General features: G+C 61.4%; 1 protein-coding gene across 1 annotated transcript; it reads right to left on the bottom strand.

Moving 5' to 3' along the window:
- Positions 1-1879: 1879 nt before the first annotated feature.
- ITIH3 (inter-alpha-trypsin inhibitor heavy chain 3) lies at positions 1880-14592 on the bottom strand. The gene is made up of 23 exons (XM_062201078.1): positions 14467-14592; positions 13861-13881; positions 12814-12980; positions 12621-12725; positions 12213-12375; positions 11597-11710; positions 10636-10761; positions 10286-10402; positions 8293-8461; positions 7601-7726; positions 7339-7520; positions 6535-6720; positions 6301-6440; positions 5670-5824; positions 5095-5106; positions 4596-4628; positions 4382-4417; positions 4164-4199; positions 3934-4047; positions 3304-3508; positions 2616-2788; positions 2364-2475; positions 1880-2107 (listed from the first exon to the last, which is right to left on the bottom strand). The coding sequence occupies exons 1-23, from the start codon at positions 14557-14559 to the stop codon at positions 1978-1980; spliced, it is 2715 nt and encodes a 904-aa protein (XP_062057062.1). The 5' UTR covers positions 14560-14592; the 3' UTR covers positions 1880-1977.
- Between the last annotated feature and the right edge of the window lie 1512 nt (positions 14593-16104).

Genomic DNA, 16104 nt, shown 5'->3' with positions numbered 1-16104 from the left:
GTCACTGTGTGTGGTTGCATCTGGGCCAACCCTGGGCCGTGTCCACGCTAGCATCTGTCACAGTCAGAGCTCAAGGTCCTGTGGTCAGCGAGGCCACAGTCAGCTTTCAGTTGAGTCCCTGCATGGTACAAACAGGGAGCCAAGAGCGAACCACCCATTTAAAACGCTGCTGCAGCCCCCGGCCAGCAGCCGGGGCTGGACAAGGTCCCGTCTGCTTTACAGTCCCTCAGGCTGGGAAAACAAGATTTCACTAAAAGAATCTGAGTGAACCGTGCCCTGCGTCCAGGGAGAGCTGTGCTGCGACAAGGCGCGAGGGGAGCGAGGGCTGGGCTGGCACAGGCTGTGTGCGCCCCGCCACACGGCACCGCCCGTGTCCCGAAGGCCGGGTCGTAGGCAGGGACAGGCGGAGCCAGGGTGACCAGGGGCTGGGGAGAGGACAGCTGCCAACTTCGGCCTGTGTGTTGGGAGAGGACGACGGGGACCTGCCTTCCTCCTGGCCCCCTCACTTGGCTGCTGGTTAGAGCAGCAGGGCAGACGGGCTCCTCCGGGACGACCGGAAACCGTGTAGGCCGCTTCCGCCCGCGCTCAGGTAACCTTCCCGCCCCGACCTCGGCCTCTGCGGTGCCTGTGGCTGAGGGCTCACGGCAGCCCGGTGCTTTGCTGGAGGCACAATAGGCTCGCCCTCCATCTGGAAGCATGGTTCTTCCCATTTCACAGATGGGAAAACTGACCTCAGGGCCGCTTGCCACTCCCTCTGTGCTCCTGGCTTTCCTAGGCTGATGCCCCCTTCCCCAGCACATGCGCCCCTTGCTCTGCCTCAAGCAGAGTCCCCTCTGGCCAGCATCCCCCCAACCCTAAGCTGCAAGAACGGAAGCGGTGGGTCTGGGGCAGGGGCTTACGTCTGCACAGCTGGAAGTGGCCTTGTGTTGGTAACCCAGAGAGTGAGGGGAGCTGGAGGGGCCGTGGGGGGATGTCTGCCTTGGTCACAAGAGCAGTAGGTAGGAGTTGTCATTTGTGGGGACTTCTCTGGGAGGCAGAGAGACCCAGGCAGGGACATCGCAGCCATCCAGGTGGGGGAGCATTGTCCAGCCCCTTCGGCAGGACCCGACGACCCCCGTGCCACTCCAGACTCATCGAGAGGGTAGAACAAGTGCCAGTGACCTGGAAGTGTGCTTGGGGGAGCCCGGAGATGCCTGGCCCAGCTGACGGCAAACTCGGACACCCATGAAAACAGGAACTACATTACCAAACTGTGTGGCCCAGATCCTGGCCTGGGGGGTTCTGTTTATCCGCTGAGTCAAAGGAGGAGGGTCGATGGGCGAATGGGTAGTTGGTTGAGTGGGTGGACGGAGAGGTGCGTGGTGAGATGGTGAATGAGTGGGTGGACAATGGGCAGGACAGTTCGAGGAAGGGTAGACAGCATGGATGGTGAGTGAGCAGGTGGGTGGGGAGGTAGGTGGGTGGGTGGGTGGATGCGAGGGTGGATGAACGAATGGGTTGTAGGTCGGTTGGCAGGGCCGGGGGGAGGCTGGATGCAGGGAGGAGACACCCCTCTGTGTCAGCCTGGAGCGCTTTGTTCTCCCGAAGGTCCTCACTGAAGCTCCGGAACCAGGACCCTGACTGTTCTTAGGATCGCCCCAAACACCGAAAGGCACTCAGCCCTTCCTGCCTTCTCAGAGCCCCTTTGCCCAGGAGCCACTTCTTGACTTTTTCCTTCCCGAGCCGTTGTATGTTTGATTCCCCAAGGTACAAAATGAAGCAACCGTCTCTGAGCTTTCTCAGTTGAGAGGCCCCCAAGTCGCCGTCCCCCAGCCACCCCGTCCTTTTAGCTGCTTTCCGTCCTGGCTGCCGTAGCTGGAGGCATGGAGAGGCTGGCAGCTGCCCGGCGTCCACAGCAGGCTTTATTATCCCAGCCCCTCCCATAGGCCCCGCCGTGCGCCCCTGGGCCAGCTGCCTCCATGGCGCCACTGGGTAGACTTAGAACAGGCTGGGGACAATATAGTCCGTGTGGACGCCGTCAATGAGCCCTTCCCCGTTGTTGTGGACGAACCAGCAGGCGACCTTGGTGCCAGCCCTGGCATCCGTTCTGTAGTCTCTCTGAGAGCCCCTAGGAGAAAGCAGAGAGAGGGTACTGTGAGCACGGCCCTGGGGCTGAGAAGCTAAGAGGCAGAATGAGGTCACAGGGTTACTCTTGGGAGCAAGCTGAATGTGGGCTTTGCCTTGACTTGGAGGAACCTAGACGGCCAAGACCTGAGAGGGAGGCCAGGGTGTCCTACAGAAGGTGAGAGCCCCCGGGCGAGTGTGCCTGGGCAGAGGGGGCACTTTCCGCCTGTCCTGCTGCTGGGTGGGGAGTCAGAGGGCACCTGGTGACGGTCAGCTGGCGGTTCTTCACCACCATCGTGGCGTCGGGCTTGGTGGGCTCAGAGCCTGGGTGGACGTCAGACACCTTGAAGTCGAAGGGGTGGAAGAATTGCCCTGGGAACAGACACAGTCGCACTGTCAGCCCTTTTGCCACTGCCACGGTAACGTGGCCACTGGCTCTCCAGGGAGGCTGTAGGGTGACCCTGGGCATGTCTTCCCCAGTGCTCTGAGCAGCCTGCAGTCAGCCTCCATACCCAGCAGCCCATGCGTCCACGGTGACATCTGGTGGCTGTCCACCACGTAGAAGCCTAGAAAGTCCTGGTGGATGGGGTGATTCTTCCACACCTGGTGCAGGATGACCACAAAGGTAACCCCTTCCCCAAAGGAGACCACCATGTTCTTCTTCCTGTTGATGGTCATGGACAGCCTAGGAGGGAAGAGGCAGTCAGAGGCGTTGCGTGTCACTGGGCGTCTCCACAGTGCACGCTCTGCGAGGCACGTGGGGGCACGCGGACTGCAGCAGCCATCTCGGGAGTGGCCGAGAAGCAGGCCTCGTGCGTGCCGTGTGTCCTCCACACTTCCGCATCGGCTCAGCCACTGACTTCCCGTGTGAGCCCGGGCGGGTCCTGGCCCCTCGCTGAGCCTCTGTGGGAGCAGCACCCCTGGCCTGCGCACCAGACGCAGGGGCTGAGGAGTTGGAGAACTAAGAGTTCAGCCAGAGAAGATGCAACCAAACGTCGGTGCTCAGAACTGTTGAGCTTCCGATTCTGGCTCGGACGGAGCTGGCTGGGGGCCCCTGGGAGCCGAGGACGAAACGCTGGGGCCCCCAGTCTGCCGAGACCGTGGGGGATCTCCTTTCCTGGGATTTGTCCAAACCTCTGATGCGCCGCCTCCAGCCCTCACACCGTAGCACACCTTGGAGAGCTCCCAGGAGGCCCGTACCCATCCTGCGTGACCGTGACCGTGTCCAGCCAGCTGAAGGTGCTGCGCCCGACCTCGTTCCACAGGCTGATCTTCTCCGTGGTCACCTCGATGCGGAGGTCCATGTGAGCACTGGCAATGCCCAGTTTCCCAAAGTAAGTCTTCCTGGTGGCGGAGTCCGGGCTGCTTTTCTTGTCACCGATGATCTGCCCGTTCACGGTGAGGCCTGCCAGAGGGATGGGGGGCAGCGAGAGAGACCTGGCCTGGAGGCCCGCTAAGGGGCAGTGGCGTTGGGGCCCCAGGAGACACCAGGACTTCAGAGCCCAGCCCTGACTGTTCCCGGACACCCTGGCTCTGGCTCACACGGAGACATTGCTGATTTGCTGAGTCTGGGCCAGCGAGTGTCGTTCAGAGAAAAACTGTGTCCCCAGATGCAGGTGGAGTCGCCCCGGGCCCAGGCTGCTTGCTAATTGGGCTGTCTGTCCAGTAGCATGCGGCACCTGGGGACTTGGGGAACCTGTGGCCCAAGGCGTCCCCACCCGGCCTGCCTGGCTATGCTGTGCGCGTGTCACCGGGCAGAGTGAGGAAGACCCGGCCCCTGAGCCCACCCGCGGTACTGCAGAGCCACCTGGCCCGGCCCCCCGCCCCCACCTGTGGCCGGGTCCTGGATGAGGCGCAGCACCGTGCCCGGCTCTTCATCGATGTTGAAGCAGATGGCGTCGTCTTGTTCTGGGACTTGGATGATGAAGTGGGGGTCTCCGTCCACTGGGGACACATGAGAGAAGAGGCTGGTTCCCGGAGCCCCTCGCCATCCCTGCGGCTTCCCGGCCTCCGGCCTCCGTGGGCTGTGCGGCCAGGTAGGGAGGAGCCCGGGAACTCACCGTAGTAGTAGGGCGTTTGCGGCGGCTGGTAGGTGGCTGTGGATCAGGGGAGACAGGGCTGAGCTCGCAGGCGGCCCTGGGGAGGTGCTGGCTCCTCCACCCAGGGTGCGGCTCGTGCCCTTGGCCTTGCTGCTCTCCAGGACTCGCATTCCTGCGGCTTCCCAGCCTCCGGCCTCCGTGGGCTGTGCGGCCAGGTAGGGAGGAGCCCGGGAACTCACCGTAGTAGTAGGGCGTTTGCGGCGGCTGGTAGGTGGCTGTGGATCAGGGGAGACAGGGCTGAGCTCGCAGGCGGCCCTGGGGAGGTGCTGGCTCCTCCACCCAGGGTGCGGCTCGTGCCCTTGGCCTTGCTGCTCTCCAGGACTCGCATTCCTCCCCCTCCCCGCCCCCAGCACACCGGTCCATCTGCCTGAGCCAGAGGTGGCAGGTACTCACTCCGGTAGGCCGAGAATGAGGTCTGAGAGGCGGCTGAAAGGAACCAAGGGGCGGTCAGGAGCAGGGCCTTGGGGCTCCCTCTCCTCCAGCCCCAAGCCTTTTGCCTCTCTTGGGGCTACCAGTCCCAGGGGGGCCCCAACCCTGGCAGGTAGAAGATGGGGATGTGACCCCCAGGTTTGGGCTTTAGAAATGGGCCGTGCCCAGGGAACCCCTTTCTGGCACTGCTGTGATGGGGGGGAGATGTGGTTGTGATGCTGGGGCCACCACACTTTGTTGTGGCGGGGGACAGGGCTGCTCTGGGGTTAGCCGAGGGTCAGCACCTCCCCCTCGCTGAAGGATCTGATGTGTACTGTCCTCCCTTGAGTGGGGGGGCACCCTGAGTGCAGAGAGGGTTCAGGTCCGAGCCCAAGCCACTCAGAGCGGTAGAGCCGAGGGCCCTCCCCTGCCGGGTGTCCCTGTCCCAGCTTCTGGCTCCCTCCTGGCCACCGCAGCAGCTCACCTTGTGCTTGCTCTGGACGCAGCAAGGGAGGAAGAAGAGGCATCGTTAGGAAACACAGCCAGTGGGGGCAGCCAGCTGTGTCCCCACGGGTGTCCCCTGGAATGAGAGGCTCCTAGAAACCAGGGGCCTGGCCTGGCTGGGACCAGCTCTTGGCTTCTCATCCTGACGGTGCCAACTCTCCCCCTCACACCGGTCATACAGGCTTGCAGGGCGAGGTCGTGGTGAGGGGCACAGTTCCAGCCTCTAGTGCTCCGGGTCTGTCTGTGTCACAGTCCCCAGATGGCTAGGAGCCTGCTGCAGGCCTGTTTGTCAGGGAGGAAGTCCTTCTTCCTGTCCAACTGAGCCCTTGCATGCTGCAACCCCAGTCCCTTCCCTTGAGTGCCTCTTTCCCACGCCCTTGAGGCTCAGAGGTGCCCACAGACCCCACCCCACCCCCACACTGACCGCCTGCCCGGTCTTGGCCAGGTTTTCCCGGTACCCCTGAACCTGCCGCAGTTCAGCAGGCCTGGGTCTTCGCAGCCTGGGCCCGGGTCCAAGAAGGGTCCGCTGCGCCTGGCTTCCCTCTTTGGACCCACCTTCCCCAGGCTTGTCGGCGATGGCCGTCTGGTCCTCATTGTCCTCGGGCTTGGTCACCACCATGGAGGTCAGAGGGGTCACGAAATGATACTTGAGGGACAGGTCCAGGGCCTGGGCAGTGAGGTTCTCTTTCTCCTCGCCATGGGCGTTCTTGCTGCGCGGAGGGAGGAGCCGGGGTCAGCAGCTGGAGAGCAGCTCCCAGCCTGGCTCCTGGGGGGTGGCAGGGATGCCCCCCACCTCCCGCTTTGTGGTCCCCCAGGGTAGGGCTCAGACTAGAGCGGTTCACCAACCCCCTTGGCCAAGCCTCACTTCCTCTTGAACATCCTGATGGTCACTCTGTGAACCGAGGCTCAGCCTGCTGGGCCCTGTGCCCCCTCACGGCTTCATCCCACTGAATCCAAGGTGGGCAGGACCGCCAGGAGCAGCTCTGGTCAGCCTGGCCACCCCTGGGCTACACTGGGTCAGCGGGGCGGGCCAGAGTGGGGCTTGGGGGTCTCTGTGGTCTGCCCTGGGAAGATTTCCTTGGCCGGACCTGGCGTGAGGTGCCCTTTTCTAGGGAGCGGCGTCCCCCCAGGGGGCGGGCCCGGATGTGTGGGGGCAGGGCCGGAGACCCAAGGTAGGCGGGGTCACCGTTTCTCCAGCAGCTGCTCGATGGTGAGGTAGGCCCAGAGCCGCTCTATGTAGTTCCCAAAAATGTACTCCCGTTCCTTCAGGGCGGCCTCCGTCTCCTTCAGGTCCACCTCCTCCGTGAAGGTCAGGTCGTTCAAGGCCTGGGGCAGGGGGACGGCTTGAGGGCTGGGTCTAGGGGCTGCCACTCGGGGACCACCCCCTATGCGCTGAGCCCCCAGCCCCAGCCCTGCTCACCCCGTGTCCCTTCACATCCGCCTTAAAGCTGTTCATGTCCTCATTGGCCAGGCGCCCGGCCACCACAATCTCGGAGCCGTCGTAGAAGTGCTGGTAGCTGTTCTGGGTGAGGTCCAGGATGGCGTTCTTGGGGTACTCCATCTCCACGCTCGTCAGCAGCGGGTTAGCCACCTCCTCGTAGAAACCCTGCAGTCCAGGTCGGGGCCGGTCATCGCAGGCAGGGCGGCCCTCCAGCCCCTGCCTCCTGGTTGTCACTTCTCCGTGGCCCTGACTGTGGCCCTCGGTCTGCTGGAGCCCTCCCGGCCCCCAGGAGAGGAAGCTATGAGACGACAGCCACTAGGACACAGATGGGGAGGCGACACGGCTCCACCTGCACAGGTGGCGATGCCGCTCCCTGCCTGGGCCAGATTCAAGCACAGAAGACGGGTGTGGGCTTCACAGGACGTCCAGTTAAACGTGCGTTTCTGATAAGCAATGACTACATTGTGTAGTGTAGGTTTTCCCCAGCGACACATGGGACACAGTACTTGTGGGCTCAGGCAGCCACAGCAAAGCACGGGAGCCTGGACTGGGAGCAACAGAACCATGGGGTCTCCCAGTTCTGGACGTCCCGTGGCTGATCAGGCAGTCCCAGGGACAACATGGGCCTGGTCTGTATTGCACGAGGACAGAATCAGAACCAGTACTGGGAAGCAACCGAGATAGATTCCAATCTGAGAACTACTGGAGCTGCCCCACAGCGGCATAGCTACCTGAGGAGGTAGTGAGCCCCCCATCCCTGGAGGTGTGCAAGACGAGGCATACGTGCAGCTGCAGGTTGGCGTCAGAGTCCTCGTAAATGCGCCGGGCGAAGCCGTCGTTCTCCAGGGCCAGGCTCTCCAGGAAGTTGTAATTGAGATTGTTGCCGAAGCCCAGGTTATACAAGGGGAACCTGCCCCTGATGGCGTTCCGCACGTTCTCTTGGATTTTCTGGGGTCTGCTCTCGCCTGCAGGAGCGGGGAGGGGGTAGGGTGTGATCACACGGCCAGAGCCCCTGCCTGGGAGGAGGGTGGGGGACGCCCCTCACCAGAGTTGGCGTCCCCGTCGGTGAGCATGATGACGATGGAGGTGCTCCGCTCGGGCACCCTGTGCTCCTCTCGCGCCGTGTTCAGCATGCTGATCCCTCTTAGCAGCCCGTCGTTGAGGTTGGTGCCTGGACACAGACAGCCAGCCCTGTGGCCAGGTGTTCTTAGGGAACTGGGACGCTGGGGCGGGGGTGGGGGGAGGGCAGCAGGCTCTGAGCGCGTGCCCTAGGACCCTGTCTGCCCACACGCGGTGGTACTCGGTGTGTGCTGACCACGCGCATCAGCGCGGGAGTGAATGAATGGCTCACGCTTCAGAGGGCGCTGAAGAGGCTGTGGAGGCCGAGCCCGGGGCCCTTGGACAGCAGTCAGCTGGGGGGAGGGGCTGCTCAGGAAGCTGGGTATGCTTTCCCACAGGGAGCAAGGCCAGGAAGAGGGGTCGTCCATGGCCTCGGCTGCCAGGGCTGTGGGGCCCCGGGATCGTGGGGGAGAAGCAAACAGGACGGGTCTGGGCGTCTACTACCCATTAAGGATCCCAGAAACTAAGAGGGTCAGGCCTGGTTAGTGCTTGGGTGGGAGAAACAGAAGGAGTGAGTTGCTGTAGACCACCCGGAAGCTATCCCACTACCCCTTCTCTGAGCCTGAGGACCACCCGAGACCAGCAGGGCGAAGGCTGCAGCCCCGGCCGGCCGCTTACTCCCTCGATCCCGGATGCTCTTCACAAAGGCCCTGGCCTCCTGGAGGTTCTCGGGCGTGGCTTGGACCAAGTGTTCTTTCCAGGTGGTCACGTCGCTGCTGAACAGGATGAAATTCAGGTGGTCCTCCTCCCGTATGTCCTCCAGGATTTTGAGAAGGGCATCCTTTGTCTGGGGAAGAGAGAGGCAGGCGGACAAGGAGCAGCAGCGGGCGAGGCCTCTTCCCAGCCCAAGAGTGGGCGTGGCTCTTCATGACTGGTGAGACTTAAGGGGCAGAATAGATTTTCATTTCCCATAGATCTGGGCGCGTTTCCTGACAGGCTGAGCGGATGCGGTCCAATGAGGAGGTTCTGGAATGTGGGAGACTAGAGCGCGGGTCCGCCTGAAGGCACTTCTACCGAACCACACAAGCCAGGCGAGAGCGTCAAGACAGCTCGGGGAATTAAAACCATCTGTCGTTATTCCTGTCTCTTTCCCCTCATGCATCTGAAGTTTCTCTCGTGTATGATTTGGTGATAGGGGCTATGATAAGTTCAAGTTTATATCTTTATTACATAACTGTTCTTTTTTTTTTTTTTTAAGTTATTTATTGAAAGAGTTACAGAGAGAGGGAGAGACAGAGAGAGCGGTCTTCCATCTGCTGGTTCACTCCCCCAAATGGCCACAACAGCCGGAGTTTAGCCGATCCAAAGCCAGGAGCTTCTTCTAGGTCTCCCACGCAGGTGCAGGAGCCCAAAGAGTTGGGCCATCTTCTACTGCTTTCCCAGGCCATAGCAGAGAGCTGGTGCTCATGTGGGACGCCAGTGCTGCAGGCCAGGACTTTAACCTGCTGCACCACAGCGTCAGCCCCCAACTATTCATTTTGAGAATAAAGTCTTGGGGCTGGTATTGTGGCATAGCAGGTAAAACCACTGCCTGCAATGCCCACATCCCATCTGGGCATGAATTGGAGTACTGGCTGCTCAACTTCTGATACAGTTCCCTGCTTATGTGCCTGGGAAAACAGCAGAAGATGACCCAGGTGTTTGGGCCCTTGCCATCCTTGGGGGAGACCTGAAGAAATCTTTTTTTTTTTTTTTTTTGACAGAGTGGACAGTGAGAGAGAGACAGAGAGAAAGGTCTTCCTTTGCCGTTGGTTCACCCTCTAATGGCCACCGCGGCCGGCGCACTACGGCTGGGCACCACGCTGATCCGAAGGCAGGAGCCAGGTGCTTCTCCTGATCTCCCATGGGGTGCAGGGCCCAAGCACTTGGGCCATCCTTCACTGCACTCCCGGGCCACAGCAGAGAGCTGGCCTGGAAGAGGGGCAACCGGGACAGAATCTGGCACCCCGACCGGGACTAGAACTCGGTGTGCCGGCGCCGCAAGGCGGAGGATTAGCCTATTGAGCCGCAGCACCGGCCAAAGAAATATCTTGACTCCTGGCTTCAGCCTGGCGCAGCCCAGGTTAGTGCAGTCATCTGGGGCAGTGAACCAACCATTGGAAGATATCTTTCTCTCTCTAACTCTAACTCTGTCTTTCCCTCTAACTCTGACTTTCAAATAAATAAATCTGAAAAAAAAAAAAAAAAGAATAAAGTCTTGGTCCACTTTTTATCGTATGAAGATGAAGTTGTCCTGATTCTGATATTGGAAACCCTGTCATCTTTTTTATATCTACCTGGTATCAATCTATCATTTAAAAATTTTCTAAATCAGTGTGTATTTACACCTGTTTTTCCCTTATGTGTTCTGTGCTTTTAACCTTTAATCTGAAATACATTTTTTCTAATATGAGATTTAGGATTGTTAAATGTAAAAATGTGTTAATATTGTTATCTTTATTACTGAGTTTATAATACATTTAAAAAAATATGGCGGGAGGCTTTGCACTTTCCAGTGTCCTGGCCCCATCCTCCTCTTGCCAGCAGCATTAGCATTTCCCACTGGAAAAGAAACCTCCCCCTACCCCCGTTCTCCCACCCCCAGCTCTGCCCTTGGCACTGAGGATGGTACCTGCTCCAGTTTCCGCCCATACATGGAGCCGCTGACGTCAATCACGAAGACCACGTTCTTGGGCACCACTGGAAGGCCTTGAGGTGCAAAGAAGTGCACAAAGTATCCATTGACAATCTGGAAAGGGCAGAGAGGGGTGGAGGTTGCTGTCGGTGTTAAGCAGCAACGGGCAACCTTTCTCCAGCCCCAGAAGAAGATGGTTCTTTCCCATCCTCCAGGGGGCGCTGTCCCAGCCAGCCAGGAGCACTCAGCCTTGGGCTGCCGGCGGATGGTGATGGTACCAGATGCAGCTGCTGTCCCTCCTGCCAGGGTGGCGGCTCAGCCAGCCCAGCAGAGCCACTGACACGAACCTGTATGTTGGCAGGAGATTCTCTGTTCACGTCGTAGGTGATGGTGAAGTCCCCATTGAGGAGGGAGTCGGTGCAGGTAGGGCATGAGCGCTGCTGGTCTAAGCTGGGCTTGAACGAGACATGGCCCTGAGGGACGGGATGGAGGGCCTTGCTTAGCTTGGCCAAGGCCTGGGCACTGGGAGACCGCCCTGGGGAGCCCTCACAGGGAGGAGCCCTTGGGTGGGCAGGAACCAGCAAGCGCTGGAGGCCTGGGCAGCCCTGCCCGCAAGCTGGTGAGCGCTCAGGCCCCCAGGTGCCATGGACACAGCTGCTCGCCACACTGCGGTCTCTCTGAGCATCTCCCGGCCCCATGGAGATCGAGACCTCCTGGGAAGGCCTGGGCCTTTCTGAGTGAGCCCTGGATTTGCCTTTGGCTAGGCCCCGTCGGAGCTCAGCACCAAGCAGCCACTTAGGCAAGGGAGTTTTGCACCAAAGAAAGGAACCTCACGTTGGGTGTTAGGATGTCGGCGCCAAGAGGAGGGGGAGGGGGCAGGGAGGAAAGTGGGCATCAAGGAACCAGTAGCCCTGGGTGCTTCTCTGCTCCTTGGGCCACCCCCTGGAAGTCTTGAATGGCCAGTGTTTGGTTTTTATTAAATACTTTTCATCCGCTGTCTACCGCCAGTCAGGCCCCAGGAACATCTGGGGATCTCGGGGACTGGAGCCAACCACGCAGCACCAAGAAGAAAATTCTCTTTACTCTCTTACCCCCAGGGTGGAGCCAGGAGAGTTCAGTGACTCCCCCCTGGCCTTGACCTTTTCATCTGCAAACCAGGGTCAGCAACCCCTGCTCTGTCCACCTCCCAAAGCAGAACTAAGGGTGCCCCGGCAGCACTGGTGCCTGACTCCACCAAGGCCTGGCGTGTCCTGCCGGGGTCGGTGTTCCTGCCCCTGCCCCACTAGGTCTGAGAGTCGTCTACAACACCTTTTTCCCAGAGAAGGACTTGGTGAGGGCGCTGCCCAGGAGGTCATTGGTGATGAACGAAGCCTCAGCGTCCAGCATGCTGATGCCCTGGGGCTCGAAGATGTGTGCGTCGATCTGAAATGCCAAGGGGAGGAGTTGCCATAAGTGACTGACATGCGGAGGCTGGGGGAAGGGGACGGGGCCGTGGCGAGGCCGGGGCGATCTGAACCAGGGCTGAGGGTCAGCCTCCAGCCAAGACACCCACAGGGGCTGGCTGAAGGGTACTCAGACCCAAAGTGTTGTCCCCATTGGCACCACCCCTCGGGCCGGAGTACTCTGCAGTGCCCAGGCTAAGGGCTCGCTGTGCCGGAATTGCACATGTGCCCGGTTACAAGCCTGGCAGAGGCACTTGGTGGCACTGTCCCATGGGCCCCAAACTGAATCTGGATCTGCTGGGTCCAGCCCGGCCTGCCCTCCTAGGCCCCGGATGCTATGTCCAGAGCCACTGTCACCCCTGCCCCCAGCCAGGCCCACGCTCTTGCATTCTGGACCCCGCGGGCTCGGGCTCCGAGCTCTGCCCCAGGGCCCTCCCCACACCACGACGGTTTCAAGAGGGGCTGCCCGCGCGCAGGATCACCTCAAAGTGCTTGACCAGTTGCTTGGGCTGGACCTTGAGGTACATCTCGTACTTGCCCTTGTGTCTCTTCAGCAGCTCCTCGTAGGTGAGCTCAAAGGTGACCTTGCTGCCCGCGGCCACGTTCACGGAGACGGTGAATTTCTCCAGCTTCCTCCCGGAGGCCCTGAATGGCGTGCAAGACAGTGACCACCCCCAACGGCCGCCTGGCCCCCTCTTTCTTGGCCCTGTGTTCAAGTCCCAGCCCGGTGGTAAGGGAGACCCTTAAGCATTCTGAGCCTCCTTAGCTACAATCTCCTGTCGGATCCTTTGTAAACTCCGGGCACATTCTTGCCCTAGCAGTAATAGTAATGTTGTGGTGGCTGCTCGCGTCTCTGAACAGGCCCTGGCCGCGGGGCTCTCCGCTCTCACTTGACCAAGCCTGCCGTCTTGCCCTGGGACACGGCCTTCTCGTATTGCTTCTTGGCAACCTCCTTCTCCTTCACGTGGCCAGGGTAGGTCACACCGTCGATGGTCCTGCCGAGAAAGGCAGTTTGGGGAGCATTGCCCTGGACCAGGGTCCCCCAGCCCGGAGCCCAGGGCCAGCAGTCAGGGTGACACCCACAAGGTGAAGTTCGTGATGAAGGCCGTCTTGGGCAGCTCCACGTCAAAGGAAACCTCCTTGGCCGTGTCTGCGCGGTTGACGGCCCTGGTGGTGACGACATTGTGCGCGAAGCGGGAGGTCACCTTGCAGTTGATTTTGGTGCTGTAGATCTCAATGCCGTTGACGGCCTTGGTGGGGGGGGGGGTGCATGGGGAAGAGCAGGTGGTGAGCAGCCAGACAGGGGCATGGGGGGTGGGGAACCAGGTCTTGAGCTGGCCACCTCCCTTCCTACTGCCCCCTTGCAGCTCCTGAAGGCCCTGCCTAGCGAGCAGCCCCTGCAGCCTGCCCCTCCCCCCGTCCCCCGTTGTTGGCCACGTGGTTCTGCTGTTTGCTCCCCGACCTTAACACTGAAATCTGTTGGCGCACAGCTACAGCCGGTGAGATCTTGCAAAAACCCAAACCTGGCCCTGGCCCTCTCCTGCTGAAAGCCTCCTCGTGGCTCCCACACCCTTGGGAGGCTCCTCCCCTTGGCCCTGAAGTCCCCCGGGAGTGTCTTCCTCCTGGTCGTCGTCCTGAGCCCCAGGCTCTTCCTGCCTCTCTTGCACACATGCACACTCACTCACACTCACACGCCAGCCCTCCTCCCGTGTCTCTTGCACTCCCCCGTCCTGTGTCACGGGGAGTCCCAGACACCCTCATTGCAGGGCGAGAGACTGAGGGAGGCGCTGGGAGAACCTGAGGGGGGCCGGGATAGAAAGGTGCCAGGCAGGGGGCCACAGGGCCACTTCGTGGGTGCTCGCAGCCTGCGCACAGAGCCGAGGGCCCGCAAGGGCTCGGCAAGGGTTGGGGGAGGCAGGGGTGGTGCCCCCCCAACAGGGGGCTCGTTGCCCCGGGTTACAGGGGCTGTGCTTCCATGGGCTCTCCCCAGGGTTCTTGTGACGTGGGCGTCTGCTAGGACACGGGGCCCGGAGCTGCTGGCCAGCCGTGCAGGCCCCCACCTTCAGCCCTGGGCAAGCGGCTCTGTCCTGCCCTGTCCCACCCAGCCCCCATCCCGGTGAAAGTTCTCACCCCTTCTGGAAGGCTCCGTTTCTGCAAAAACAAAGGCAAACACAGGGGTTAGGTCAGGGGCAAGGCCAGCACGGCCTGGGAGCAGGTTCTGCGCTGGGATCAGGGTCCAGCCGTGCCCGCCACACACACACAGACACACACTCCACCACCACCACCCCTCACACACACCTCTACCTTGAGGGGTCTCCAGACACAGAGCCCTCCCAGAGCCACGTGCCAGAGACAGACGTGGAGTACAGGGGGCAACTGAGCTCCAGAGAAAGGCAGGGTGGGGGGTGCAGAGCCCGGGGCTGTCTGTGTGCCCTCTCTACCCAGCCCTTCTGTCTCTCCTTCCACCCTTCCCTGACCCGGGCCTCCTTCCACGGCACCCCAACCCCCACCACTCCCGCTAAGAGTTGAAATTCAGCCTCTGTAGACAACTTGGGCCCTCCAGCCCTCGGTGAAAGACCAAGGCATGGGCCAGACAAAGCCAGGATGAACCCTGGCAGGAGCCCCGTTTGCCCAACGTCAGGCACTGCTTCCAGTGGCTCAGAGGACTGGCCCAGGGAGCTGCCTTCTGCCCATTTGACCCCGGAAGCCCCAAGGGTGAAGCAGAGGCTGACTCACCCCCAGCAGCCGGAAGGGGCTCCCCGGGAAGCCAGAGGCGGCCAAGCCGGAGAGCAGAGTGAGGACGAGGCAGAGCCACCGAGCAGACGCCATGGCTGAGCGCACAGGCCTGGCCCACGCTCCTTATATGAGCCGGCCTTGCGGTTTCCCAGCAGGGTCAGTGACCTGCACGGGGCTGGAGTGTGGAGGCGGAGGCTGTTCCCGGCAGCTGGGCAGGGCTGGAGGGCAGAGCCTTCACGGGGGTGTGTGCAGAGGGCCTGGCAGGCATTGTCAATAGCCCTGGGGTACACTCTGAACGGGCAGCAGGCACGGAGGCCCTGGGAGAGCAGGTGTCAGGGAGCAGGCCCTGGGCTCCCTGGTGTGGGTGCGGGAGCCGGGTGTGGAGCTGCCTTCTACGCAAGCGGGTGTCTCAGCATCACCACCTCTTGTGCCTGCTGCCAGTGTGGCCTCAGCTCTAGCCCCGTGCACGGTGGCCCCCTCCTCCTCCTCAAAGCAGCCAGGGCTCAGAAGCGGGCCTCTCGCTCTGAGCCTCAGACCTTGCACACTTCTCTGCTATGGCTTCTGAGGCCTTAGAGCTCCTGCAGCCCAGCGCTTCCTGTGGTCTGGCTCCTACGAGCTCTCTGGAGCTTCCTCTCTCCTGTGGCATGGCCCCCCTTTCTCTGCACAGCTCTCTGCGGTCACCGTGCAGTTCTCCTCCAGCCTCCGGCACCTTAACACCAACCCCAGCAGCAGTGAGCACCAGGGGCCAAACGGGTGCCGGTGCCTGGGGAGAAGGCCCCGCAGCGCACCCTGACCCTGACCTTGGGACATGGCGCTCGCAGGACCATCTTCTGCACCTGGGGTTGGTCACCGGCATGGCCCTGTGCTCCCGCTCACGGCCCTGCGAGCTGCCTGTAGAGCTCCGGGCTGCCGCCAGCTTCCCAATGTGTGGCTCAAGGTAGGGAGTCTGGGACTTCTCAGGGGCCCCCCAGGGCCAGAGACCTCCGCAGCGATAGAAGCAGAATCCCAGAGATCCTCGGGGTCACCCCTCTCCAGGAGGGAAGAGGAGGTGCCCCTGGGCAAGCATGGCCCCGGCAGCTGGTCATCCAGGCTGACTGACCCTCAGGAAGCCCAGCCCTCTGGAAGGCAGTGGCCTCTGACCGTCCGCTGGCTGGCTCTGTGCTCCTGGGACCCCTGGTTATTATTATTGAGTTATTTGTGTTATTGAACTGGGCCCTCAAAGCCAGTCCGGGTCCTAGCTGGGCCCTCACAGGCCTCGTGTGCCGTGGAACCAGATGGAAGCCGGAAGGAGAAAAAGGCGGAAGTCCTTTGGAAAGGCCTGGCCGGTGGCTCCCAGAGTGTGGCTCGGTCTCACTGCCCTCTGACGTGGCATTTAACGGGGTCCCAAAGGTCAGGCTCCTTCACGGGGGTGTGTGCAGAGGGCCTGGTAGGCATTGTCAATAGCGCTGGGGTACACTCTGAACGGGCAGCAGGCACAAAGATGACAGTGTGGGGAGATAGAGGGTGCCAGTCCTGGCCCGGGCAGTCCCAGCTTCTGGCAGGGAAAGGACTGGCCTGGCTCTTGTGGTGGGGGCGGGGTAGGGTGGGAGGGGCTGGCCCCAGTTCAGCCCTGCTCCTCGTAGGACTTGGAGAGTGTGA

Source organism: Lepus europaeus, chromosome 9 (genome assembly GCF_033115175.1).
Source record: "Lepus europaeus isolate LE1 chromosome 9, mLepTim1.pri, whole genome shotgun sequence".
Taxonomy (NCBI): domain Eukaryota; kingdom Metazoa; phylum Chordata; class Mammalia; order Lagomorpha; family Leporidae; genus Lepus; species Lepus europaeus.
This window is presented reverse-complemented; position numbering and strand designations above follow the sequence as displayed.